Here is a 27,490-nt window from a genome sequence, read left to right as displayed (position 1 = left end):
CTAAATGGCACTTCTACAGTGAAAAATAGCAAATACAATAGAACCCTATTTATATAAGTTGGTAGTAAAACAGAGATCAGAGGAAGCATATATAGGAAAATATATAACCAGACAATACACAGTGAAGAAACTCTCCCATTGGGAGTGAGAGAATTCACTTCAAAGGAGACAGTCTCAGATCTCACCCAAGAGAAATTCCTGAAAGTCTTGAGTATAGCAAGCTGGGAATAGAGGTATGATTGGAGTTCTTTATATCAGCTTCTTCCCAGAGTCTTTCCCTCTTCACGGACCTGAAGAGAGGTTGAAATAAAGGTCTTTTCTCAAATTTGAGAGAAGTTATGAAGACAAAGTCAACAGGCCTTGGAAGTAGATTGGCTATGAGGTGTGAGAGGAAGGGGATAGCTGAGGATGACACTGAGGTTGCAAGCACAGTATATGATGAATGCTTTTTTTTTTTTTTAGTGAGGCAATTGGGGTTAAGTGACTTGCCCAAGGTCACACAGCTAGTAAGTGTTAAGTGTCTGAGGCAGGATTTGAACTCAGGTACTCCTGACTCCAGGGCCGGTACTCTATCCACTGTGCTACCTAGCTGCCCCTGATGAATGCTTTTTAATTGATGGATGGATAGAAGAAGGGAAGGCTCAGTGTGTCACCCCCCTCCCCATGGGTAGTAGAAGAGAAACACCTTCCTGAAGCAGGCAATGGCCTGGGATGCTGTGGATAACCTTCACCTTTTCCACGTCTGACCAAACTCTAAGCACGTCCTAGCACCTGCTTCAGCTACTTTCATGGCTATAAAAACAAACTGTTCTCATCTGTCCATTCTGCTGGGGGAAGTCTTCATGTGCTTGGGTTACCCTCAACCTGGTTTAGTCCATCTGCCAAGATGGTTTGACCAAGGTGTGGCTGCTGAACATGCTGCAGCTTCTTGGAGCCACAATGTACATAATTTGCATGTACATTTTTTTTGCGTATTATCTCCCCAATTAGAGTGTGAGTTCCTTAAGGCAGATGGACACCAAAGGTGGATGAGTAGCCCTGAAAGGGCTCAGAAAACCCTCCCAGCAGGATGCTGATTCTCCCTTAACACCCCATACACCTCAGAGAAGAGAATACCCAGGAGAAGGCAGTCAAGTGCCAAATGCAGCAGATTGATAAAAGAGGATGAGGACTGAGGAAAGACTACTAGATCTGGCAACTAAGAAAGTATTAATAACTTTGGAGAGGGTAGTTTCAGCTGAGGGATGAGATAAGAAGCCAGATTTCAAAGGGCTGAGGATTAAGTGGCAAGGGAGCAAGTGTAAGCAATGAGGAAGAAAGAAAGAAAGACAGAAAGAAAGAAAGAAAGAAAGACAGAAAGAAAGAAAGAAAGAAAGACAGAAAGAAAGAAAGAAAGAAAGACAAAAGAAAGAAAGAAAGAAAGAAAGAAAGAAAGAAAGAAAGAAAGAAAGAAAGAAAGAAAGAAAGAAAGAAAGAAAGAAAGAAAGAAAAAGAATCTTTGTAACACATATGTAGAGCCATGCAAAACAAATTTCCCTTGTGGCCATATCCAAAAAATATGTGTCTCATTCTGTATATTTGCTACATTATTTCTCTGTCCTCAAATAGGTAGCATTTTTCATCTTTGATCTTCTGGAATCATGGTTGATCATTGGGTTGATCAAAGCTCTTAGGTCTTTCAAAATTAAAAAAAAATTACATTCAATAAAGAAACTTTGGAGCATAATTAAAAATTAATTGGCGGGGCGGCTAGGTGGCGCAGTGGATAGAGCACTGGCCCTGGAGTCAGGAGTACCTGAGTTCAAATCCAGCCTCAGACACTTGACACTTACTAGCTGTGTGACCCTGGGCAAGTCACTTGGCCCCAATACCAAAAAAAAAAAAAAAAAAAAGGTGAGTCTGAAGTTTTGGTGTGAAGAGATGGGATATAATAGAGAAGGTCCAGAGTACAGCATGGTAATGAATATCCAAGAAGAGAATTAGTAAACAAGTATTGAATGTTGTAGAGAGATAAAGAAGAAGGCATTGAGAAAAAAACTCAGCAACCAAGATGTCACTGGTAACTTGAGAGAGAGCAATTTCAAGTTGAGTAATGAGGCTGGAAGTCATATAAAAAAAGATTGAAAACTATGAATTACTTAGCTATTCTCAGCAATATAATAATCCAAGACAGTTCCAAAGGACTCATGAAAATGCTATCCACACCCAGAGAAAGAACCGATGCAGTCTGAATGCAGATCGAAGCATACAATTTTTCACTTTATTTTTTTCATGTTTTTTTTCTTTTGGTCTGTTTCTTCTTTCACAACATGACTAATGTGGAAATGTTTTTTTGTTTTGTTTTAGTGAGGCAATTGGGGTTAAGTACTTGCCCAGGGTCACACAGCTAGTAAGTGTTTTTTTTTTTTAAGTGAGGTAATTGGGGTTAAGTGACTTGCCCAAGGTCACACAGCTAGTAAGTGTCAAGTGTCTGAGGCCGGATTTGAACTCAGGTCCTCCTGAATCCAGGGCCGGTGCTTTATCCACTGCGCCACCTAGCTGCCCCTTTTTTGTTTTTTGGGGGTTTTTTTGCTAGTAAATGTTAAGTGTCTGAGGCGGGATTTGAACTCAAGTACTCCTGACTCCAGGGCCGGTGCTCTATCCACCGTACCACCTAGCTGCCCTGGAAATGTTTTACATGATTGCATATGTACATGTACATGTGTATATATACATACATGTATATATATATATATGTATGTGTGTATATCTCTCTATATAAAACCTATGTCAAACTGTTTACTATCTTTGGGAGTGGGGAAATAAGAGAGAGAATAAAAATTTGGAACTCAAAACTGAATGAATGTTAAAAATTCTCTTTATACGTAATTGGGAAAAATAAAATACTATTTTAAAAAGGTTGAGAAGTGAAAGGATAGGAAATGCCTTAAGGCACTGAATGTGAACAGTTTTGTCTAGTTTAGCTGAGAACAGGAGGAGATAGAGGATAATAGTGTGAGAGGACAGTAGAGCATGGAAAAGGTTTTTTTAAAGGATGGAAGAATTTGCAGCAGAGAAAAAGTTTGAAGATTAAGGTATGATTGTGGGAATGGAGTGGAGTTTCTCTGCAGTATAATTATCATACATCTACCAAGTTTTCCAGATCTACAGAGGATATCTCACTTTCAATACATACAAAGGTTTTTTCAATATGGATTTTCTGGCAGGGCAAGAGATAATTTGGAATAGTAGATAAAGAGCTGGCCTCAAAGCTAAGAAAATCTGAGTTCAAATACTGCCTCTGTAATGAACCTGCTGATGACCCTAGTGGGCAAATAATTTAACTTCTCTGCTTTAGGCCTCTACTCTGTACATGTCTTGTACACACATTTTCTGCAGGAGGCCTTTCTTATCTCCTCCTCCTCTTCCCTCCAATTAGTGCCTTCTATCTGTAATTATTTTCCATTTCCATTGTACATATTTTGCATGTACATTTTTTTTTGCATATTATCTCCCCAATTAGAGTGTGAGTTCCCTAAGGCAGGAACTAATTTTACTTTTCTTTGTATCTCAGCTGTTAGCACAGTGCCTGGCACATACATAGTAGGGGCTTAATAAATGCTTGTTGACTAATAGAGGTTTACACATTGTCTCCCTTGGGAAAATGTCTAATGACTAACTAGAAAATTCCCTAAGATTATAAATTGAAGAGAAGGTGCTGAGCTGCATTAGTAGAAATTTCTTTAACTAGGAATTCCTTCTACCAATGAAATCACAAAATCACAAATTCTAGTCCCTATCCTTATGAAGTATTTTACTGAAATAACTATTCTATCAAAAGGATACTCTCTCTTTAAAAAAAATAATAAAAGTTTTGGTACCTTTTTTTTTTTACATAATCATCATTCCCAGTGACCTTGTCATTCCCCCCCCAAAACCTCCCATACTATGTGAATAGTCAAGCAAAACAAAACACTGGCTGTGTCTGAAAACATGACTTTTCAGTCAAGAGGTAGGAGGGTATGGTTCATCTTTGGTATTCTAAAGTCATGAGTGGTCACTATATTAATCAGAGTTCTGAAGTCTTTTAGTATTTTTTCCCCTTTAATTACTCTGGTCATTGTGTAAATTATTCTCCTAGTTTAGCTTCTTCACTGAGCATCAGTTCATATGAATTTTCCCATACTTCTATGAATTCTTCACATTGGTGATTTCTTACAGTGCAATAAAATTTCAGTAATTCATATACCACAGATATTCATTCCCCAATCACTTTGTTTTCAGTTCTTTGCTATTAGAAAAAAGTTCTATTGATATTTCAGTATTTATGCCTTTAAAATTTTTATTGGTGTATTTTATTTTTACATCACCCACATTTCCCATTGTATCCTTTTTCTTCCCCTTCCAAAAAGTTGCCATGTAATAAAGAATAATAAAAGACAAGGGAAATAGTTTAGTAAAATCAACCAATATATCAAAGAAGTCTGATATAGGCACTGCTTTCTTTCTTTCTGATCTCGTAGTAGTGGTATTACCAAATCAAAAGGTAGGTACAGTTAGTGATTGTTAAAAAGACAATTTGAAATTTTTTTTTTTCCAGAATGGTCGGACCAATTCACAGCTCTGCTAACTATGTGTTAATGTACTTGTCTTCCTAAAGCCTTTCAAACAACTACCATTTTGTCTTTTGTCACTTTCGCCAATCTTACTGGTATGAGATGAAATCAAAGTTGTTTTCTTGTGTGTTTCTCTTATTATTATTGATCTGAAACATTATTTCATATGTCTTGTAGTTTGAAAATATTTTGCAAACTGTTCATATTTTTAATAACTGTAAAAAGGGAATAGAATTTATTTTTATGTATCAATTCCCTGTAAATCTTTTATATCAGATTTTTGTCAGAGATATTCATTTATAAGATTTCCTACAATCATCACACCCAAAAGATTTCTATCCAGTATGGATCCTCTTATGTCTAGCAAGGGATACAATCCTTCTAAAGATTTTCCCACATTCATTGCATTCAAAAAGTTTTTCTCCACTGTGTATTCTCTTATGTCCATCAAGGTCTTCACAATGGTGAAAAGATTTCTCACATTCACTACATTTAAATGATTTCTCTTCAGTATGAAATTTCTTATGTTTAGTAAGGTCTCCACACTGACGAAAAGACTTTCCACATTCGCTACACTCAAAGGGCTTCTCTCCACTGTGAATTCTCTTATGGCTGCTAAGGTTTCCATATTGTTTAAAGCATTTCCCACATTCATTACATTTAAAAGGTTTTTCTCCTGTATGAATTCTCTTATGTGTAGTAAGAGAGTCACTCCTTCTAAAGTATTTCCCACAGTCATCACATTTAAAAGGTTTCTCTCCAGTATGAATTCTCTTATGTTTAGTAAGGGATTCACTTCTTCTAAAATATCTCCCACAGTCTTTACATTTAAAGGGTTTCTCTCCAGTATGAATTCTCTTATGTTTTGTAAGATATTCATTCCTTCTAAAGGATTCTCCACATTCATCACATTTAAAGGGTTTTTCTCCAGTATGAATTCTCTTATGATTATTAAGGGATTCACTCCTTCTAAAGGATTCTCCGCATTCATTACATTCAAAGGATTTCTCTCCAGTATGAATTACTTTATGTCTATTAAGGTGTCCACGCCCTCTAAAGGATTTCCCACATTCATTACATTTAAAGGGTTTCTCTCCAGTATGAATTCTATAATGATGAGTAAGCAGGGTCCTATAGCTAAAGGACTTCCCACATTCACTACATTTAAAGGGTTTCTCTCCTGTATGAATTCTTCTATGTCTGTCAAGGTTTCTACAGTGACTAAAGTATTTTCCACACTCAATGCATTCAAAGGTGTTCTCTCTAGTATGAAGTTTCTTGTGTCTGTGAAGGCTTCTGTAATGACTGAAAAATTTCCCACATTCAATACATTTAAAAGGTTTCTCTCCAGTATGAATTCTTTTATGTCTGTCAAGGTTTCTACAATGATTAAAGTATTTTCCACGCTCACTACATTCAAAGGTTTTCTCTCCAGTATGAATTCTCTTATGTTTGTCAAGGTTTTTGCAATGACGGAAGGATTTTCCACATTCACTACATTCAAAGCGTTTCTCTTCAATATGAAATCTTTTAGGTTTAGTAAGGGATCTATTCCTTCTACAAGATTTCACACATTCCTTACATGCAAAGGATTCCTCTCCAGAATGAATTCTCTGATATAGAATATGACTAGATTTGCAGCTGAAGGCTTTCCCACATTCAGTACACTGAAAAATTTTCTCTGTAGCATGAATTGTCAGACAATTCGTAAGAGATAAGCTGTTGAAGATTTTCCCATGCTCATATGTTTTTTCTTCAGTATATTTTCTGTAATGCTGCATAAGGTGTGAGTGGTAATGGAATGACTTACTACATTTATTATAGTTGCAGAGTTTCTTCTTAGAAAAGATTCTGTCTTGTTTACTTTCATTTGAAAAATGTGTAAAGTTCTTTCCACGTTTATCATGTTTATGTAGACTCTTCCTTGTAGGAGTCCTTTGTTTTGGAAATGAGCTTGACCTCACATGGAATTCTTTCTCTAATATATTACATTCACTGGCAATAGACTGAATAGATGCTTTCCTGTGGGTGACTGTCACTTGCTGGTATTGTTTTTCTTGATTGTCCTTTTGTTGCTCTAATCTAACAGCGCCCTGCCAGTCTTCTACTAACTCAAGTCTTTCATTGGATGACTCTTCCATAAAAATGTCCAGTTTGGGGGTTCCCTCTGTTGTTTCACAGCTAATATCCAGATTAAGGCACTCTAAAAGAAAGGGGGATAATTATTAATATGCATCATTCTCTGTGCTTGAAGAAAGAAAACTGAGACTTATTTGAATTCTGTCTCATTTGTTAAAGAGAATGATTAATAATCTAGAACAGGGCTTCTTAAACTTTTTCCACAGCCCCACCAACAGTACATCATTGTGCTTGTCTTCTTGCAGCCCTTTAAGCAATTGTCATTTTCCTTTTTTTCATCTTTTTTTTAATCTGATGGGCGTGAAGTGGAACCATAGTTATATCAATGTGTATTTCTGCATTAGTGATTGGAAACATTTTTCTTTTGTTTGTTTATAGCATGACTTTCTTCCTTTGAGAACTGCCTGTTCACATCCTTTGACCATTTACTTACTGGGGCATGGTTGTAATTTTTATGTTTGAATCAGTTCCTTATGTATCATGGATATCACACCTTTATCAGAGAAACTTACTACAAAGATATTTTTCTCCAGTTAACTACCTTCTCATTTTAACTGCACTTGGTTTTTTTGTGCAAAAACTTTTAAATATTGTGTAATCAAAACTGTCCATGTTATTCTCTCTATCCCTTATTTAGTCATAAACTCTTCCTCTATTTATAGTTACAAAAAACTATTTTCTTCCTTATTTCCTTGGGGCAGCTACGTGATATAGTGGATGCAATGTCAGACCTTGAGTCAGGAAGACCTGAGTTCAAATATAACCACAGACACTTATTAGCTGTGACGCTAAGTAAGTCTCTGTTTGCCTCATTATCCTCATCTGGAAAATCGGAATAATAGTAGCACATACCTCCTATGGATGTTGTGAGAATCTAAGATAAGACCATTTCTAAGGCACTTAGCACAGTACCTGGCACATAGTAAATATTGTATAATAATAACAATCAAAAATTTTTATGTGATTTTAAAAATATCTAGGTCACTTATACATTTGGAGCTTCTTGTGATAAATAGTATCTTAATTTCTGCCAGAGTGCTTTTCCATTTTCCCAGCACTTTTTGATGAATTGTGAGTACTCCTCCTATTATTTGGGGGCTTTGGGTTATTGAACACTGCTTGTGTATGTTGTTTGCCTAATTTGTTCTACTGATTAACTTTCTACCTTTTAACCAGGACCAAAAATGTTTGCTGAATACTGCTTTGTGGAATTCTTTGAGATCTGTCCTTGCTAAGCTTCCCACTTTTTCTGTCCATTATTTTCTTTGAGGATTTTTACCTTCAGATGAGATTTGTTCAATTTGTTTTCTAGCTTTCTAAAAGTGCACTTTTAAGTCATCCTGCTAAGGTGGCTGCCAAAACAAGACAGCTACAGTCCATCCAAATCCTAATGACTGGATTTCCCTGATGTTTGCATGCGGCAGAATACTAACCAAGAAATCCAAGTAGAAACCACAGTGACATCTACCACCCCAGAACAGCATAAAGACAGCCAGCAGTCCATGGGCAGGGAGTTAAGGGCCCTCTGTGTGACCAGACATGGGACATGTATAGCCTGCAAGGTTCTGTCTCCAGAGTCAGTGAGAGCGAGGGGATTCCCCTGAGAAAGCCTTTGGGTCGGGACTGTGGGAGCCCAGGAAGCAGCACTGAGCAACAAGCATCATGGCCAAGAAGGACAGCCCAGAGGGGCAGCTAGGTGGCGCAGTGGATAGAGCACTGGCCCTGGAGTCAGGAGTACCTGAGTTCAAATCTGGCCTCAGACACTTAACACTTACTAGCTGTGTGACCCTGGGCAAGTCACTTAACCCCAATTGCCTCACTAAAAAAAAAAAAAAAAGAGAGAAAGAAGGACAGCCCAGGTCCAAGGGCTCTGAGGTTCCTAACCCTCTGCCCTAAGATACCTGAGAGGGCCTTGAAGAACTTACGTTCTCAACCTCTTAGCTGAGAATCGTGTCTGATTCCTCCCCCGCCCCCCCCCAAAATGGAGACCATTCACTGAGAGGTCCCTGTTCTCTCTTCCTCCTCCTCCTCCTTTCATATCGCCCAGATGACCTCAGCCACTATCTTCTCCTTCTCCTCTGTCTCACAGAGGCTGCTGCTCTCCTTACCAAGCAAACCTCTATCCGTGCACAAGTGATCCTGTTCTATGATATCTCCTCCAGCACATTGCTTCCTTCATTACCCGCCCCCCTCACTTATCTTCTCTACCGCCTACAAACATGCCCATGTTTTTCTCACCCTCTAGAAACCCTCATTTGGTCTGTTCACCTCCACTAGCCATCACACCAATTTTCTTCTCTCCCTTTTGTGGTTAAACTCCTTGAGAAGGCCATCTGTAATCAATGTCTCCATGTCCTGTCTCCTCACTGTCTTCTTAACTCTTCACAGTCTGACTTTTGACCTCATCATTGAACTAAAACTGCTCTCTCTTCAAAGTTACAAATGATCTCTTATTTGACAAGTCTAATGACCACTTTAAAATCCTCATGCTTCCTGACTTTTCTGCAGCCTTTGACACCATTGATCATCCCATGCTCTTTCCTTTTTTTTGGGGCGGGGCAATGAGGGTTCAGTGACTTGCCCAGGGTCACACAGCTAGTCAAGTATCAAGTGTCTGAGGCCGGATTTGAACTCAGGTCCTCCTGAATCCAGGGCCGGTGCTTTATCCACACCCCATGCTCTTTGATACTCTCTTCTCTCTAGATTTCAATGATACTGTATTCTCTCTTGGTTTTCTTCTCACCTATCCAACTACTCCTCAGTCTCCTTCCCTGGATCTTTATCCAGTTCACACCTGCTAAAGGTGGGTGTCCCCCAGAGCTCTGTGTTGGACCCTCTTCTCCTTTCTTTCTATATTATTTAAAGTCACAATTCAGAAACCAAAGCTTAGCACAGTGTTTGGCACACAGTAGGCACTTAATGCTTGCCAAAAGCTAAATAAATTTTCAAATCAAAGAAATCACCAACTAGTTTTAAAAAATTACTGCGAATCTGACCCCATAACAATTGCAAAGGAAAGCATGGATTTTTCACAAGGATTAAAAGAATAACTAGGAGAAAGGAAACAAGAGATTTTAAAAATGGAGAAAAGAGTTAGAAGCTGTATACTATCTTTAAAAAGCAAGTAGTTGGGGCAGGTAGGTGGCACAGTAGATAAAGCACCAGCCCTGGATTCAGGAAGACCTGAGTTCAAATCCGGCCTCAGACACTTGACACTTCCTAGCTGTGTGACTCTGGGCAAGCCACTTAACCCTCATTGCCCTGCAAAAAAAAAAAGCAAGTAGTAAATTTTAAAAAACAAAATCTCAGAAAATAGACCAAGCAGAAATCAATGACTCCATAAGACATCAAGAAATATCAGAACAAAATCAAAAGATTAAAAAAAGAAGAAAAAGTAATATGTCTGATATAAAAAAACAACTCACCTGGAAAATAGAATAAAGAAAGATAAAAATGTGAGAAAATAATAGGGGTTTTGAATCACATTAAGAATTATTAGACTCATTAAAAACATGCTTTTTTAAAAAAGCTAGATACTATTTCAAGAAATCAAATGGAATCTGCTCAGATCTTTTAGAACCAGAGGGCAAATCAAAGACAGAATGTACCATCATCTCCTGAAAGGAACCCCAGAAATATCAGAGATGATATTCAGACCTCCCACATCAAAGAAAAAATATCGCAAGCATCCAGAGAGAGGCAGTTCAAGTAGCAGAGAACTACAATCAGGTTCACCTAAAATTTGACAGCTTCTGCTAAAAATAAGAACAGATCTCAGAATACAATATTTCAAAAGGAAAGAGAGATAGCTTTGCAAGCAAGAATAACTTACCCTGCAAAGCTGCAAATAATCCTATTGGGGAGAAAATGAACCTTTCATGGAATAGTGGACTTTCAGGCATTTCTGATGAAAAAAAAATCAGAGCCAAGTAGGAGCTTAGAAGTATAAACACAAGAGTCCAAAGAAACCTCGAAAAGTAAATTCATTTGAGTTACTGGAAAGAACTATATCATGATTTAGTATAACATTTAATAGGAGAAGAAATGAGTACCCTCTCAGAACCTTAATGTCTTCAAAAAAAGTAATGAGAGAGTTCAGTAAGAAAAACAGAGGTCTTGGAGGTGGGTTGGTTCTGTCCTGTGGGTTGTAAGAAGGAAGTGTAAAAGGAGTAATACACTAGTGTAGAAAGGAGGAAGAAGGATCATGTTATTATTCAAACCTGGCATGCTTGAAAAGAATACAGGGACATGAAGACAAGGGTAGAGAGGAGAGGAGGCATCATGTGAATCTCACTCTTACCTGAAATGGACAATGGAGGGTGGATATCACAGGTACACAGTTTGGTGGAGAAACCCATCAGATCCAACAGGGTAACAATTGGGGAGAGGTAGGAGGAGAGTAAAAAAGAGGATAATGCCAGGGAGGGAATAGTCTCAATGATCCTGAAGGGAAGATTAAAGAAGGGAATGGTTAAAAAGGAACTAGAATCTAGGAGGGTGCCTTACATTGCCTTTTTTTTGGCAGGGCAATGAAGGTTAAGTGACTTGCCCAGGGTCATACAGCTAGTATGTCTGTGGCCGGATTTGAATTCAGGTCCTCCTGAATCCAGGGCTGATGCTTTATCCACTGTACCACCTAGCTACCCCCTTAGATTGCCTTTTTTTTTGGTGAGGCAACTGGGGCCAAGTGACTTGCCCAGGGTCACACAGCTAGTAAGTGTCAAGTGTCTGAGGCTGGATTTGAACTCAGGTTCTTCTGAATCCAGGGCCAGTGCTCCATCCACTGTGCCACCTAGCTGCTCCGCTTAGATGGCCTTTTAACCAATTGAATAATCATTGCTTGAAAAATGTTTAAAAGGCAGCTACACTTGGTGTCTGCTCTTCCTTTTCTTTCTCTCTCTTCTAAACCTATCCTTAAATTGTGGTATATAATGTAATAGAGTTATCATTTTACCTTAGACAATGACAAAAAGAAATGATTTCAGAGGATCCTGGATAGTAGGAATCAATGCAGAATGCAGTGAGCAAAATGAGAACAATTTCTACAAAGACAACAATATGGTAAAGAAAAACACCTTTGAAAGACATAAGAACTCAGTTAAGTGACTTGCACAAGGTCATACAGCTAGTAAGTGTCAAGTGTTTGAGGCCAGATTTGAATTCAGGTCCTCCAGAATCCAGGGCCAGTGCTTTATCCACTGTGTCACCTAGCTGCGCCCAAAATATTCAATTTTTAAAAGAAAGTAACATGTAGTAATTATTACATACTTTAAAAAAGCAGTATAATATATGTATTACATGTTATAATATATTACATAATGATACATAAATATATTATGAGATGTTATATAATATTTATTATGATAATATGTATATTCTGTTTCACAGAATCCTCTTTTCATGTTCTGGTGTTCTTGGAAATGATCTTTTTTGTTCTCTAAGTTGGTAATTTAAAAAAAAGTAAAGTAATTCTTTGGTAGTTTGGCATAGCATTGGATAAGCAATTTAGGTAGTATTGTTTTATTACATTAGCATGGCCCAACTACAAGCAATTATTTATGTAAAAGAATGTTTTATAATTGTATCCCTATAGTCCAAAAGTACTCTCAGTAGGTAAGACTCCTAAATATTTTATCAATTTTGTAGTGATTTTGCAGGGAATTTTTCTACCTTGTCTTACTGAGTTTTGTTGGTGTTGTTGGTTATTATAGCAAAGACCTGGAAACTACGGGAGAGCCCATAAGTTGGGAAATGGCTGAATGTGACTTATGAATATAATGGAATATTATTGTACTATAAGAAATAGTGAAAAGTAAAGTTTCAGAGAAATGGGAATACTTGGATAAACTAATGCAGAGTAAAGTGAGTAGATCCAGAATAACAATGTACCATATACAAGAAAAACATTGTAAAGAAAAAAACCCCAACGACTTTGAAAACTTAATGACTAACCACAACTCTATAGGACCAAGGATGTAGCATATTACCCATCTCCTAACAGAGGAGTGATGGACCCAAAGTCCCAAATGAGACATACATTATTGGAGACAGTAAATTTAGGAATCTCAATTATATTTATTTGTTACAATGACTGTTTATTTTCTTTTTTCCACTCTGAAAGTTTGGGGACAGGGAGGGAACCCTATCAAGTATTTCTAAAATAACAAAAGAAAAGGAAAAAGTCCTTGAAGCTATTGGGTCATTGAAACAGAAAGCCCAGAAGAAAACAAAGATAAGCAAGACAGCTTGGAAAGTAACATGTTGAATTTATTATAAACTTTAAAAAAAGCAAACTATGCAATAAGGGAAATTTTACCCATAATCCTCTTTTTTTGTTTTACTTTGTATCTGGAAACATTCTTTTTTTAGAGTGTTTACGGTCAGAACTTTAAAAACAATTTTTTTAAAGGAAAAAAGAATTCAGCCCCTGGAAAAAATGAAATGGAAGCATAAGGTTTTTCTCTGCTTTTTTGGGGGGAGGGGGCCATGAGGGTTAAGTAACTTGCCCAGGGTCACACAGCTAGTAAATGTCAAGCATCTGAGGTCACATTTGAACTCAGGTCCTCCTGAATCCAGGGCCGATACTCTTATCCACTGTGCCACCTAGCTGCTCCTAGCTGCCTCTTTTTCTGTGCTTTTGCGATGTTGTATGTGACAGTGGGTGTGCTTCATCTGTAGAATTTCACTTTGCATTGTTTGAAGAGAGATGACTCAGAGAAATTGATTTTAATAAAGATGAAGGTTTGGAAATCCAGTACACAGAGGAAGGGGAGAAAAACGGGAGCTGTCCTTGGTGCTTGCACTCTCTTTATTTTAAACCCTGTATTCTGACCTCCCTCAAATGAAACTGATCCCTTCAGACCCACCACTGATCTGGTTGTCTTTTTTTGTTTGTTTGTTGTTCCTTTTTTTTTCTTTTTGCAGGGCAATGGGGGTTAAGTGACTTGCCCAGGGTCACACAGCTAGTAAGTGTCAAGTGTCTGAGGCCGGATTTGAACTCAGGTCCTCCTGAATCCAGGGCCGATGCTCTATCCACTGTGTGCCTAGCTGCCCCCACTGATCTGGTTGTCAATGGACTTTTCTCAGTGCTCATCCTTCTCGGCCTCTCCACGCTAGTGATGCTAGTGACACTGCTGATCGCTACCCCCTCCTCCTGGAGACTCTCTGGGCTCCTGGTTCTCCTCTCAAATGTTCAGATAGTCTCAGCCTCCTCTGCTGGATCTTTGTTCCTATTCTGCCCCTCTGTCTGTGTGTACATCCTAAGGCTCCAACCTGGCTCCTTTTTTCTCTCTTATGAGTGACCTTATCCGATTCCATGGGTTCAGTTATTACCTTCATGCAGAAAACTCCCAGATCTGTGGATCCAGTTCTAATCTCTCTCTTGAGTTCTAGTCTTATCACAGGCTTAGAAAATCATAGATCAAGAGTAGGAAGGGCCTTCAGAAGATAGCCGGTCCAACCCTTTCATTTTACAGAAAAGGAAACAGGCCCAGAAAGCTTCAGGAGCTCTCAATTACCTCTGGGGAACAAAAGAAGGCTTGGCCTTCAAAGCTGCTCAAAATCTAGTCTATTTTTCCAGGCTAACTACACATCATTTTCCTTCAGATGCAGACATTCCATCTCCCATCTCTGTGGGAGCAATGACACCTATTTTACATAGGCTGGGCTAGTCCTTTAAGGGGGAGAGAGGGCCATTTTGCATACCATAAGCAAATTAGGAGAGCATGGAATAGTTTACCTGTCAGATCTATGGATAAGGGAATAATTTAGGACCAAACAAGATACAGGATGTTACAAAATGTACAATGCATTATTTTGATTGTATAAAATTAAAAAGGTTTTATACAAACAAAACTAATGCAATCAAAATTAAAAGGAAAGCAGAAAACTGGGAAAAAATGGTTACAGCAAGTAACAAGTATCAAGGTCTGATAAAAGTCTCATTTCTCAAATAAATAGAGAAATGAATCAAATGTATTAGAATGCAAGTCATTCCCTGACTGATAAATGGTCAAAGGGTAGTTTTCAAAGAAATCAAAGCTATCAATAGTCATATGAAAAAATGCTCTAAATTGCTATTGATTAGAGAAATGCAAATTAAAATAACTCTGATGTATCACCTCACCCCTATCAGATTGGGTAATATGACAAAGAAAAGGAAAATGATAAATGTTGAAGAAGACGTAGGAAAACTGGGATACTAATGCACTGTTGGTGATGTTGTGAACTGATTCAACCATTCTATTTTTAATTTTAATTTATTTGGGGGGGCAATGACAGTTAAGTGACTTGCCCAGGGTGACACAGCTAGTAAGTGTCAAGTGTCTGAGGCTGGATTTGAACTCAGGTCCTCCTGAATCCAGGGCTGGTGCTTTATCCACTGTGCCACCTACCTGCCCCCTGATTCAGCCATTCTAAAAAGCAATTCAGAACTATGCCCAAAGGGCAATCAAATGATACTAGGTGTGTTTCCCAAAGTGATTTTTTTAAAGGGGGGGGAGCGAAAAGGAAAACCTATTTGTACAAAAAGTATTTATAGCAGCTCTTTTTTTGGTGGCAAAGAATTAGAAATTGTTATATGTCTATCAATTGAGAAATGGCTGAAGAAGTTGTGGTATATGATTGTAATAGAATATTATTGTACTGTAAGAAATGATGAGCAGAATGATTTCAGAAAAGCCTGGAAAGACTTACATGAACAAATATCAAGTGAAGTGAGTATAGCCTGTAAAAATATTTTTACTGAGTAGCCTAATCTGACTGGGGGCTAATCTGACTGGAGGACTAATCTGGGGACTTTTGACTATCTGGCTATCTGACTGCTATTAATTTAATGTGGGCCGTTTATAAAGTTCCACCACACTGCTCCACTCCCAAATTGATAAGCAAAATATTAAGAAGCCTCTTAGCTAAATAATCAAAGCAGAGTTTATTTATGAGATACTATTTAAAATTAAGAATGCAGGGAAATAAAATGTACAACCTGACTGCATTCCTGGGTGCTTTCACCTGCTGCCCCTGGAAATTTTTAATACAATAAGGGCCTTAGCCGCCTCCTGCCTCAGGGTACGTTATTCTAATTCTGAGCCCCTTTCACTTTGTAAATCCTCCTGCTTCTAACTTTCCTCTCCTTACTGCCACCGCTGAACCCGTGTTTCTCTCTGACCAACTTTCTGTCTGTCTGCTCCATCAGTCTGCCCTTCATCCTCTCTTTTGCCGCCCCTCTAATCTTGTCTGCCGGCCTTAATCTCCTTGCTCCTAGTCCTGCATTACTGTTCGTCTCGTCACCCCATCTCTTGTCTCACCCCCCTTTCTAATCTCATCAGCAGCCCCTTGACCTCTTCTCCGCCTAGTCTCGTCCGTCCTTGTCCCTTGCTGTTTAACTCCCAGGTCTATATATACCTTTTCTTCTTTCCACTCAAATCTCGGGGCTTCCTGCGCCCCCACAGACCAAGCTAATCCACCAGCCAGGGCTGCGGCTGGTGGGAGGGGGATGCGCTCCAGCCTCACGTGCCTCAGTACAGGCTATCCGGGATCTTTCAGATAGCTCTGCTCAGGTTGGAGGGAGCTGGGGGCTTTTTTCCCCCAGCTGTCTGACCTGGCGTCTTGTACGGGGCTTTTTGGCTCAGCTAGCAGAGGGGGAGGGGCACCAGCACCTCCCACACAGAAGAGACCCTGAGGGCCTAAGGCTTTCTGATCTCAGCCTAAAGGTAGGGTCCCCAAATCAAAATAAATTTCCACAAGCCAGGAGAACATCGTACACAGTAACAGAACTACTGTATGATGAAGAACTGGGAATGGCTTAGCTATTCTCAGCAATACAATTATTCAAGACAATACCAAAGGATTCACAGTGAAGCATACTATCCACCTCCAGAGAAAGAACTGATGTTTATTGAACACAGATTGAAACATGCTATTTTCCACTTTCTTTCTATGCAGTCACCAGTCTCTCCTCCAAAGCTATCTGGGTCCAATGGCAAGATATACATTAGGACAATTGGAAATGGCCCCAAGATATTTGAGGTAATTGGGGTTAAGTGACTTGCCCAGGGTCACACAGCTAGTAAGTGTCAAGTGTCTGAGGCTGGATTTGAACTCAGGTACTCCTGAATCCAGGGCCGGTGCTTTATCCAATGCGCCACCTAGCTGCCCCCGATACTGGCTGTAATCGGAACACTATAAGGTGCAAAGAGGAAAATATAGGCTTCCTATAAGGAACAACATCCTAACTAACAGCTTTTCAGAAGTAGAAGGGCCTGAGTTGAGTTGGTTCATCCCTTCTTAAGGTTTTTAATTACATTTTTTTTTTTTGTGGGGCAATGAGGGTTAAAGTGACTTGCCCAGGGTCACACAGCTAGCAAGTGTCAAGTATCTGAGGCTGGATTTGAACTCAGGTCCTCCTGAATCCAGGACCGGTGCTTTATCCACTGCACCACCTAGCTGCCCCCCTCCTTGAGGTTTTTAAGAAAAGGCTAGGCAGCCACTTGTCCAGTATGTGACAGTGGGGATTCTAGAAAGAATAGGCACTCTGTGAGAACAGACTTGTTCGTTTTTATCTTGGATCCCTGACACATAGTCGTCATTTAATAAATGCTTGCTGATTGATTGATAACCATCAAGGTTCATGTCACCCCTGGTATTTTGTTACATATTATAATAATAGATTTTGAAATGATCTATGAAGAAGTCTAAGAAACATGGGAAACCTTTTATGAAATGACACAGAGTGAAGAACAATATTTACAGAGAGGAAAAAGGAGAAGGAAGCATATTCCTAGTATGGTGGTCAGACTCAACAAAAGCCAGTGACTAGATATGGAATGTCCAGGCTTGGGAATAGCAAGTGGTCAAGCCCACCAGAGCCCAAGACACAACTTGTCTCCAGAGGCCAATGTGTGACTATGTCTAATAGACTTCACTGCATTTTGTTTGTAGCTCTTCTCATCCCAAGGAAAACACAGTAAAAAATCTGAAGGGTTTCTCTTAAAAACATTCTTTCAGTGAAGTGAGCAGAACCAGAAGAACACTGTAAACAGTAACAGTAACATTGTTCAATGATCAACATTGACCTGGCTCTTCTCAGCAATGCAAGGATCTAAGACAATTCTAAAAGACTCATGTCAGGGGCAGCTGGGTGGTGCAGTGAATAGAGCACTGGCCCTGGATTCAGGAGGATCTGAGTTCAAATTCAGCCTCAGACACTTAACACTTACCAGCTGTGTGACCCTGGGCAAGTCACTTAACCCCAACTGCCTCACCAAAAAAACAAAACAAAACAAAACCAAAAAACCCCAAAAGACTCATATCAGAAAATGCTCTCCACATCCAGAGGAAGAACTATGGAGTCTGAGTGCAGATCGAAGCATACTATTTTCATTTTTTTGTTGTTTGGTTTTTTGGGTTTTTTTTCATGCCTTTTCTCTTTTGCTCTGTTTCTTCTTTGACAACATGATTAATATGGAAATATGTTTACACGATTGAATGTGTATAAACTATTATCAGATTTCTTGCTGTCTTGGGGAGGGGGAGGGAAGAAAGGGAAGGAGAAGAAATTTGTAACTCAGAATCTTGTAAAAATGAATGTTGAAAACTATATTTACATGTAATTGGAAAAAATAAAATATTATTTACAAAAAACGAAAACATTCTTTCAAACTTTAACTGTTTTATCTCCCTCCTTGCTTCCAACTGTTGAAATCCATGGGTTCAAGGCTTAGCTCAAATACCACCACAATATATCTACACAAAGCCTTTTCTCTGCATCAGGTGACAATGTTTTTTCCCTCCCAAGAATTATCTCATATTCACCTCTCTGCATAAATACTATATCACACAGAAGAACTAAGGCTTGTTTGTATCTTTAGGGCTTAGCACATCATGTATAGTTAATAAATGTTTACCTAGGTGAGTTGAGAACAACAAAAAAATTAAGCACTTATTATAAGCTGGGCACCATATGGATATCATTTTTTTTTTTTGCTGGGGCAATGAGGGTTAAGTGACTTGCCCAGGGTCACACAGCTAGTAAGTGTCAAGTGTCTGAGGCCGGATTTGAACTCAGGTCCTCCTGACTCCAGGACTGGTGCTCTATCCACTGGGCCACCTAGCTGCCCCCAACCATATGGAAACAAAAAGGAAAATCAAGATAGCCCTTGCTCTCAGAGAGCTTGCGCCCTAAATAGGGAAGAAAATACATAAAAGAAACTTCAGCTACAAGGCGTGTGCAGGATTCGAGAGATAGGTGGGTGGCAAGGCCCGAGAATCTGTAAGTTACACAGGCAGGTTGGATGACAGTGCCCAGGGACAGGACAGGTCAGGCCTGGAAGACCTTTGGAGTCAGTGGCAAGCTAGATGTCATCATAAGTGATGGAGTTGTTGACACTCATCTCATCCAAGCCGTGTGAGCAGTCCAGCAAGAAGGGCAAAGGAAGCCTGGACCCAGTAAAAATACTCCTGAGATCAGTACAGGTTATTAATGGTGGATGGATTCTGGGATGACCATAGAGAGGGATGAAGGGGGAAGACAAGGGGAAAGCCCTGGCAAAGACAAATAAACACATTTCTCTGAAACTGGATGGAAGAACAAGCAGAAATGTCAAACACTGAATGCAGAGGAAAAAGCCCCAGACTTTATGGGAGGAAGACCAAGGGGATGTTACGCTGATGTATATAATGTAAGGAAGGACAGCAACAAACCGGACAAAGTCAAGAGGATGACAAACACCATCGATGGGTCATGATGCTTAATTTCATAAGGACTGACTCAAGTAGGGAACATGACGGCTGTCCTGTAGGAGAGGGACTGAAGCCATACAGCTTGGCCCCACAGGGCAGAGCTCCCTCCACGCTGAAGGTACAAAGAGCTGCTGAACAACATCCCACAATGCACGCTGTCTAGAAGGGGAATGAATGGGCTGCCTTGGACGTGGGGGGTTCCACCTCAGTGAAGGTAGGAAAGCTAAGCCTGGACACCTGGCAGGTAGGAAGGACATGGATGGATTGTGCTTCTCTAACTGTTTTATCAAAGCACAGCTTGGATCAGAGGCCTCTGACCTGCCTTCCAATGCTGAGATCACACAAGACTCTCATAAACCAGGCCTCAGTGGCCTAATCTATCAAAGCAGATGGAGGAGACAACATCGAAGGTCCTTCCTAGTCCCCCTATTCAGTGATCCTGGCTGGTTGAAGTAAAGGTGAATGTGCATGGGAACACTCCACCTGGACAGATGCAGGCTTTCTCCCTGAGCCCACTCTGAGGAGTGGACCTGGGCCAACCCTTCAGAGACGCTGCCCCTGAGTGACTAGAAGACTGCAGCTTTTCCTTGCAGTGACTCCCACCTGCCTGCTTTTCAGTCACCCACCTGGAAAGGTGCCTCCTGGAATGGCTCTCCCTGCAATCCGTGGTGCTTCTCCTCTCTCCAAATGGAAGATAAGACCTGGTTTGTTATCAGCAAGCCCTGCTCAGGGGAAAGAAATGGGAAAGTGCTGTGAACAGAGTCTCTCTATGCACCAGTGTCCTTGTCTGTAAAATAGGGGTTTGGGATTAGACACTCCCTAGGGTCATCCCTTGCAGCTCTACTCTGAGATTCTGTGAGCCCCAGTTGCACACAGATCCTAGAATACCCCTGCACATCAAGCCAGCTGAGGCCACAAGAGTGAGCTGAGCCCTAGAGACACCACACAGCCTGTAGTAAATGACACTGTGATGCCCCAGTAAGCAAATTTGGAGTCACAAAGGAAAGCTGCCTTTACCCAGGGAGACAAGGTTCCTGTAGTTCTCCAGCATCACATCCTTGAACAAGGTCCTCTGAGCAAGGTCCAGGTGCCTCCATTCCTCCCGGGTGAATTCCACAGCCACATCCTTGAAGGTCACTGCCTCCTGAAACAGCCAACACATTCTTGTTCATTCAAGGATACTCTTTCATATGGAACTTGGGGGTGACCAGAAGTTAGCCAGCTGTACAAGAAGTATCTTTCACAACAGCTCCTCATTGCTGCCTTGTAGCTGCTCTACCGTCCTTCAGGGTTCAGCCCAAGCAGTGCTGCCTGTACAGGGACTATCTATATCCATTCCTGGCCAATTTCCTGGGGAAATTAGTCTTTATTTACCATGTATATAGCTGGTACTTACTTATCAGAACTGATGACACCCTCCTACTTCCCACAACATAAACTAGTATGCCTATGAACAGGGCCGTCGTCAAGCAATTTACAAGTGCCTGGCACTGTGCTAAGCACCACAGATACAAAAAGGCAAAAGAAAGTCCCTGACCTCGTGGAATTTAAAATCTAATCAGGTCTCTGTTCTCTCTTTGGCAAATGTTTAAGGAGAATTCCGAAACATTAGTTTATAGAAGGTTTACATTCTATTGCAGAGAACAACAGATCCATAAATATACCAGAATGTTTGGGATGCAGCCAAAGCAGTCCTTAGAGAAAAATTGTATATCTTTATTTATTTATTTATTTGCAAGGCAATTGGGGGTTAAGTGACTTGCCCAGGGTCACACAGCTAGTAAGTGTTAAGTGTCTGAGGCCAAATTTGAACTCAGGTCCTCCTGACTCCAGGGCTGGTGCTTTATCTACTGCGCCACCTAGCTGCCCCCGAAAAATGTATATCTTTAAATGCTTTTATCAACAAAAGAAAGACAAATGAATTGGGTATATATATATATATACATACATATATATATATATATATATATATATATAAAACTAGAAAACAGGCTAGTTTAAAAACTTCTATACACATAATAAATACAAGGTTATTTTTATGGAGAGGCACTAGCACCCAGAGGTGTTCAGGGAAGGCTTCATGCTAGAAGTTGTGCTGGAGCTTAGATCCAAAGGACAGGCATTGTAAGAGGTACAGATAAGGAGGAAGTGCATTCTAGCCGTGGAGGATTCTGTGAAAAGGAATGGAAATGGGAGATGGAATGTTGAATATGAGGAACATTAAGACCAGTTTGGTTGCACCAGAGAGTGAGTCTAAGGGGATACCAGCTACTAGGCCTTGGAGAAGTTGTCTGGAATAAGGTCATGAAGGGTTTTTAATGACAAAGGAGCTGATATTTGCTTCTGGGGATAGTAGAGAGACACCAGACTCTACTGAATGAAGGAGGGACAGGGTGGCTCTGGAGGATTATATTGACAGCCCTGTGGAGAATGTAACATGGAAGGGGGAACCTTCAAGGAGGCAGATCAATGATTAAGTTATTGTTCGAAGAACTAATTGACTAAGTACCATCTATGTGCTTGATTTTGTAATCAACTCAGTGAAGTGAGATCCAGGAGAACAATTTAAACAGTAACAATATTACTGGAAAGACTAACAATGCTGAATGATTTTAGAATCCTGATCAACACAATGACTTACCACAACTGAAGAGGATAGATGGTGTCTACCTCCTGACAGAGAGATGAATTTAAAGTACCCTCTGAGACATGGTTTTTGGACATAGCCAAAGAGGGAATTTGTTTTGCTTGGGTATAAATGGTTTTGTTTCTCTCTTTTTTTTTCCGATGGAGTGGAGGGAAGGAGGTGCAAAGGGACAGGTTTTCATGAATTAAAAAAAGTAAAATGCAATTTGAAAAAGGTATATTCAACTCTGCTACACAATGAAAGAGCACTCCTCTAGCATTTAATGTTCTTCACACTGAACATGGGGAGTCACATATTTTAACTTAGTTTGAGGGATAGCTAGGTGGTGAAGTGGATAAAGTACCAGCCCTGGATTCAGGAGGACCTGAGTTCAAATCCAGCCTCCGACATTTGACACTTACTAGCTATGTGACCCTGGGTAAGTCACTTAACCCTCATTGCTCTGCCCCACCCCCCCAAAAAAAGAAAAAAAGCCATAAAAGAAACTTAGTTTGAAACTTGTTACTCATACTTATACAAAAGTAGCTGGATTCTACTCAATTCCAGAAAGATTAAATTGGGAAGTACTACATTTCCAAAACCATAGGCACCAAGGAGGTCCCCAAAAGCCTTCATAATGAAAGAAATCAGAGACAATTGAAGTGTCCAGAAGATAGCCAGGGTACAGGAAGAATTAAGTCTGCGTAGTTTAAGATATTTTATGTAGACTTTTAGAAGCTTACCTGGAAAGATTTCAGGATGCCAGGCCAGTGACCTACTTGATAAGTTACTGGGTCCTTCAGTGAGGCAATGGAAAGACCAAAGGGGCCTTGTTTTGCTTCTCCTTGGCATTGTTCTTTTTTAAAATTGATTTTTAAATTATTATATGACCTTTTATTTTCAAATAAATAGCTCCGCCCTCCCAAAATCAACGAGCCATTTCTCATAATTAAGAAAAAACAATAGAAAAAAGACAGTCCACCAAAGCCAATCAACACATGAGCCAAGTCTGATAATATATTCAATACCCTATCAAGTCAAGGCTGACCAGAGGTCAGAGGTCTTTCAGATCCAGACACTGAAGCTTTTTGGGCCAATAAAAAGCCTTCCTTGATTCCCTGGAAAACAAAGTCCACGGTAATCCATCAAGGTCCCTTTTCAATTCAAACACTTCATATGAAAAGATAGAGACAAACAGTCCTGAACTGCCTATGCACAACAGAATATCTAGGGACAGAAGTCCCCAGAAAAAATCCTTTATCAGAACAACTAGTCACTTAAAGAAATCGAGGGTAACAGGAGCCAGTGACAGCCTGCAAGGTTAATGACAAGTCACAAACTGCATCATTCTCTTGATGGAGTCAATATTCTGGAAAACTATCAGCCTTAACCCCAGCCTTGAGTCATGGGTATAGGTTGGAATACTCTTTGTGTTAATGTGCATTCTTGGGTATTCTGTAATTCAATACCCTAAACAAAAATAAAGAAGAAATGGGGGGCTATAGGGAGCCAGAAACAAGTTAGGGCCTGGCACTCATATGAATCCTACCCAAGGCCCATGCATTGGGCGGAATATCTGGGACTACCAGGTTAAGTGAAGCTAAATCAGCGTAATGAAAGAATTGTATTGGTTGAAAGAAGATTTTGCAAAATGTCCTCTCCTGAGGTTTTGCTAGGGAAAGAAATAACAGTAGAACCTTTACAAACAACATCACATCATAAATAGGTGCCCGAATGGAGGTTATTGCTGCAGGAATAAACTGACACTAAAATATGGTGAGAGTGACCGCCTAGAAAACAAAAGGAGGGTATTATAGAATTCTAGGTTCTTTGCTCCTCTGGACTAGTCACTCTGTGCCTGCTCATTGTAGACTACTCTGGCTCCAATATTATAATTACCATTCATTCTCTCTCTTCATCTTCCTCCATCATTGGCCACAACGTGTTTCAAGCTATGCCTCATTCCCTGCCTTCTCCCATCTTTTTATTATCTAGTTAACATGATTGCAGTTGTGTCTTCAGGTTGTTTCCTAAACTCTCCCACAGATACATCCGTAATGCATGAGATCATATGTTCTTTGCAGCTGGTGGATGGAACTGTACAGAACTGATGACATGGCTCTGCTTCTTCTCTCTAGCCATGCTACTGAGGGCTCCTGGAAATTACGAATCATCCATGTTTTTATTTATGGGGATGTCATTATTGTGACTTATCTCCAGCATTCATCCCTCTATCCTACAAACATATTTAAACTACTGAGGAGAGACTCATAAATTCTTCTCCTTATTTCAAAGACCCACTTGAAGAACCTCGGACCCGTTCTGGAACAAATGGCATCATCTTTACCATCAGATGCCTGTTCCCAAGTGTCAATCCTCTGTCTTCCTAGGTGATTTCAGCATTTGGCTACCATCTTATCTGTCCATCCTGCCCTTCTCTGTATCTTTGTTCACTATGAAATTTACAATGTGTCACTAAAAAGTCAAATGTGTCATTGCCATCCTATTTATCTACACCTATTTCACAATGAGACATTACGTAGCATGGTCACATTCTGGACACATGCCCCTACTTCATATCTAAACATCTCAAACTGGTTGGTCCCATTTCTCATTTCTTTTTTATTAGTTCTCTGACTCTACACTATCTATTCTACCTGTTCTGCATCCTTAGTGATATCTCAGTTCCCCCACCAATACCCACCATTCAAGAAAAACACCTAACTTTACTTCTTCTGTGACCTGGTGTCCTTGGTTAACTACTTAAAATATACTTCAGGTATCATGTCCATCTTCTTCTTTTCAATACATTCCCTTCTTAGCCCACTGGTATTTGGTTTTTGTCCATGGTGTTGCAGAGAACTCTCTTTTCTCAACAGACCATGGCTCCTACAACTTGCCCTCTCCTACCTCTTTCTTTTTTTTTGGTGAGGCAATTGGGGTTAAGTGACTTGCCCAGGGTCACACAGCTAGTGTTAGGTGTCTGAGGCCAGATTTGAACTCAAGCACTTCTGAATCCAGGGCCGGTGCTCTATCCACTGCACCACCTAGCTGCCCCTCTCCTACCTCTTTCTAGAATAGATATTTCTGCTTCCAATGCCCAAGTAATAATAATAAACTGAAAAAGTTTATAAAGCTATATGGATGTACAATTATTGAGGAACTGAAGCTGACTTGCTCTGGGTAACACAGGCAGTAGGTCAGAATTCAAACTTGTATCTTCCTAACTCCAAGTCCAGCATTGTATCCTTGGACCCACCTAGCTGCCCCTCAAAGTCCTGCTCTTTGAAGAGAGGGAAACTGAATATTGTCTGTGTTGTTTATGGTTGTCCATATTCTGGGCACATCTGAACTCATCTTCTCACCACTGCCTAAGGTGAACTGTCTGCTACAGCCAACCCAGGCTCTATACTGATTTCAAAAGATGCTGTAGTATAACTCCCTTTTCTCCAACTATCCCCAGTGTCCAACTCAGAGGAGCCATCAACAATCTTTTCCTGTTCATCTTTTCCCTAACTCATAGTATTTACTCTCTTTATGAACTGATTTCAGTACATCAGCAGTAGACATTACTGGAAATAGCATGAGTAATGCATATTAAAGAGTTAGTAGTTGAATAATAAAACTCAAAATTCCTTGTTTGAAAGGGCTGTCACCTATACCTTACAGCATCTTGCTCAATGACAAGTACTTAATAGGCACAATTGTCTTGACCAGTGAATTGAGAGTTGGAGAAAAGAAAGCTAGAAAAGCAGAAAGCAACAATTATGAGGTGGCATTCCATCTCTTGGTTTCCAATATATGGGAAAGAAATTGGTCTGTGCTCTAAAAATCAAGGTTTTAATCATTTTGGTCATGAAGAAACTCCAACTCACCTGAAAGCTGGTTGGGGGGCCAACAGGGACCATTCCCTTCTCCTTTTAGAAAACAACAGAGTTCTCAGATGGCAGATCTGGGAAGGAGAGATCAAGCATGAACAAGAGCAGCATTTTCTTATAACTGCCAGCACCTTGAAGTATTCATGGGACCATGGATTTTGAACTAGAAGGCATCTGAGTGACCAGATCCCTCTGTTCCACACCCTCAATTTGCAAGTGACAACACTGGGACTCAGAGGCGTTACATGATTTGCCTCAGCTTAGATAGGCAAGTAGTACATGGGAAGCCCCTTTCCAGCTGCTTCCAGGACAAAGGAATCTGAGAAAGACCCACCCAGGGCGCTAAGCAACCAGCATCCCTACCCCCTCTTCTTTCTCCTCCTCCTTCCTCCCAGGCTGAGGCTCAGGGGCAGGAAAAGGAGGAGGGCTTTTGACAAGGTCAGGTCCCCCAAAGGCTGCCTGGGCTCCCCCAGAGCTGACCTGGAGACACTCACCAAGGAAGGACAGGTTGCTAAGTGCCTAAGGGAGAATGGATGAAAAGAACTGGAAGTCTCCAGCGTCTCTTCCTTCCGGTCGCTCTCCAAGGTACCAGCTGTAGTTCCTATGTGTCTACAGTATCAGGCCTAGACAGAAAGACCCACAGCTTTTCCTGGACTTGTGGGAAATGTGGTCCTGAGGCCAGGGGAAGCTTCTGCGCATGTTCCCAGGCTGCAGCCTGGGAAGAACCGCATTCTCTCTTCCTACCCGCCACCTCCACCTGAGGTCTCAGCAAGGCTCAGGTTCCAAACAGTGAATTGTATCGATTGTATCGTTAATTTAGTCTTTATTTTCCCCTTTTGTGTTTTTTACCCAGATTTCATTTCCCTTAATGCCCTTTCCCCTCATTTCAACTCCTTCCTCTCTCCCCAGGATATAGTACAAAATACGTAACTAAAACCAATCAACAAAAACACTCCATTTGACAGCATAGCCACAGCCAACAGACACAAGTCCAGGACATCTATTTCCCAACCTCCCTATGCGATGAGACCCATCTTTTTTCTCCTTACAATTCCTTGGTATTCAGGTGTCTTTTAACAGTATTCCTTACATTTGGGGGCTCATATATATGAACATATGTTCTTTAAATACAATGATTAGATCTTTAGATCAGGACAAATAATACTTTTGAAAAATCAAGGTGGCGGGGGGGGGGGGGGTGGCGGGGCCGGCGGGGCCACGGTATGTTCATCTCAAAACTTCTTTACCATGGGGCAACTAGGTGACGCAGTGGATAAAGCCCCGGCCCCGGATTCAGGAGGACTTGAGTTCAAATTCAGCCACAGACACTTGACACTAGCTGTGTGACCCTGGGCAAGTTACTTAACCCTCATTGCCCCACAAAAACAAACAAACAAAAAACCTTCACCAAATATAAAGCACCTTTGAAAACCCTCCTCATTTCCCAAGAATAAGAATGGAAAAAGGCAGGAAAAAATACCAAGAAGCAAAATTGGATCCACTTGGGGAAGAGG

The 27,490-nt window shown here is 40.4% G+C and overlaps 1 protein-coding gene across 3 annotated transcripts in view; it reads right to left on the bottom strand.

The window, feature by feature from the left end:
* Nucleotides 1–4,354: 4,354 nt before the first annotated feature.
* LOC122749135 (zinc finger protein OZF-like) overlaps nt 4,355–27,490 on the bottom strand; it is a 62,370-nt gene continuing 39,234 nt past the window's right edge. For 2 of the 3 annotated variants that reach the window (XM_043995336.1, XM_043995338.1), the window contains 4 exons: nt 25,974–26,050; nt 20,490–20,616; nt 20,099–20,194; nt 4,355–6,798 (listed from right to left, as the gene is read on the bottom strand). In XM_043995336.1, coding sequence (XP_043851271.1) covers nt 4,931–6,798; nt 20,099–20,194; nt 20,490–20,616; nt 25,974–26,006 — 2,124 coding nt within the window. In that variant the 5' untranslated portion in view covers nt 26,007–26,050 and the 3' untranslated portion in view covers nt 4,355–4,930. Of the gene's footprint in view, nt 6,799–20,098; nt 20,195–20,489; nt 20,617–25,973; nt 26,051–26,470; nt 26,626–27,490 lie in introns of those variants that run through there. The other variant, XM_043995337.1, reaches the window with a different exon arrangement.

This window comes from Dromiciops gliroides, chromosome 3, assembly GCF_019393635.1.
Source record: "Dromiciops gliroides isolate mDroGli1 chromosome 3, mDroGli1.pri, whole genome shotgun sequence".
NCBI lineage: Eukaryota > Metazoa > Chordata > Mammalia > Microbiotheria > Microbiotheriidae > Dromiciops > Dromiciops gliroides.
Note: the sequence above shows the minus strand (reverse complement) of the source record. Positions and strands in the feature narration are given on the sequence as shown.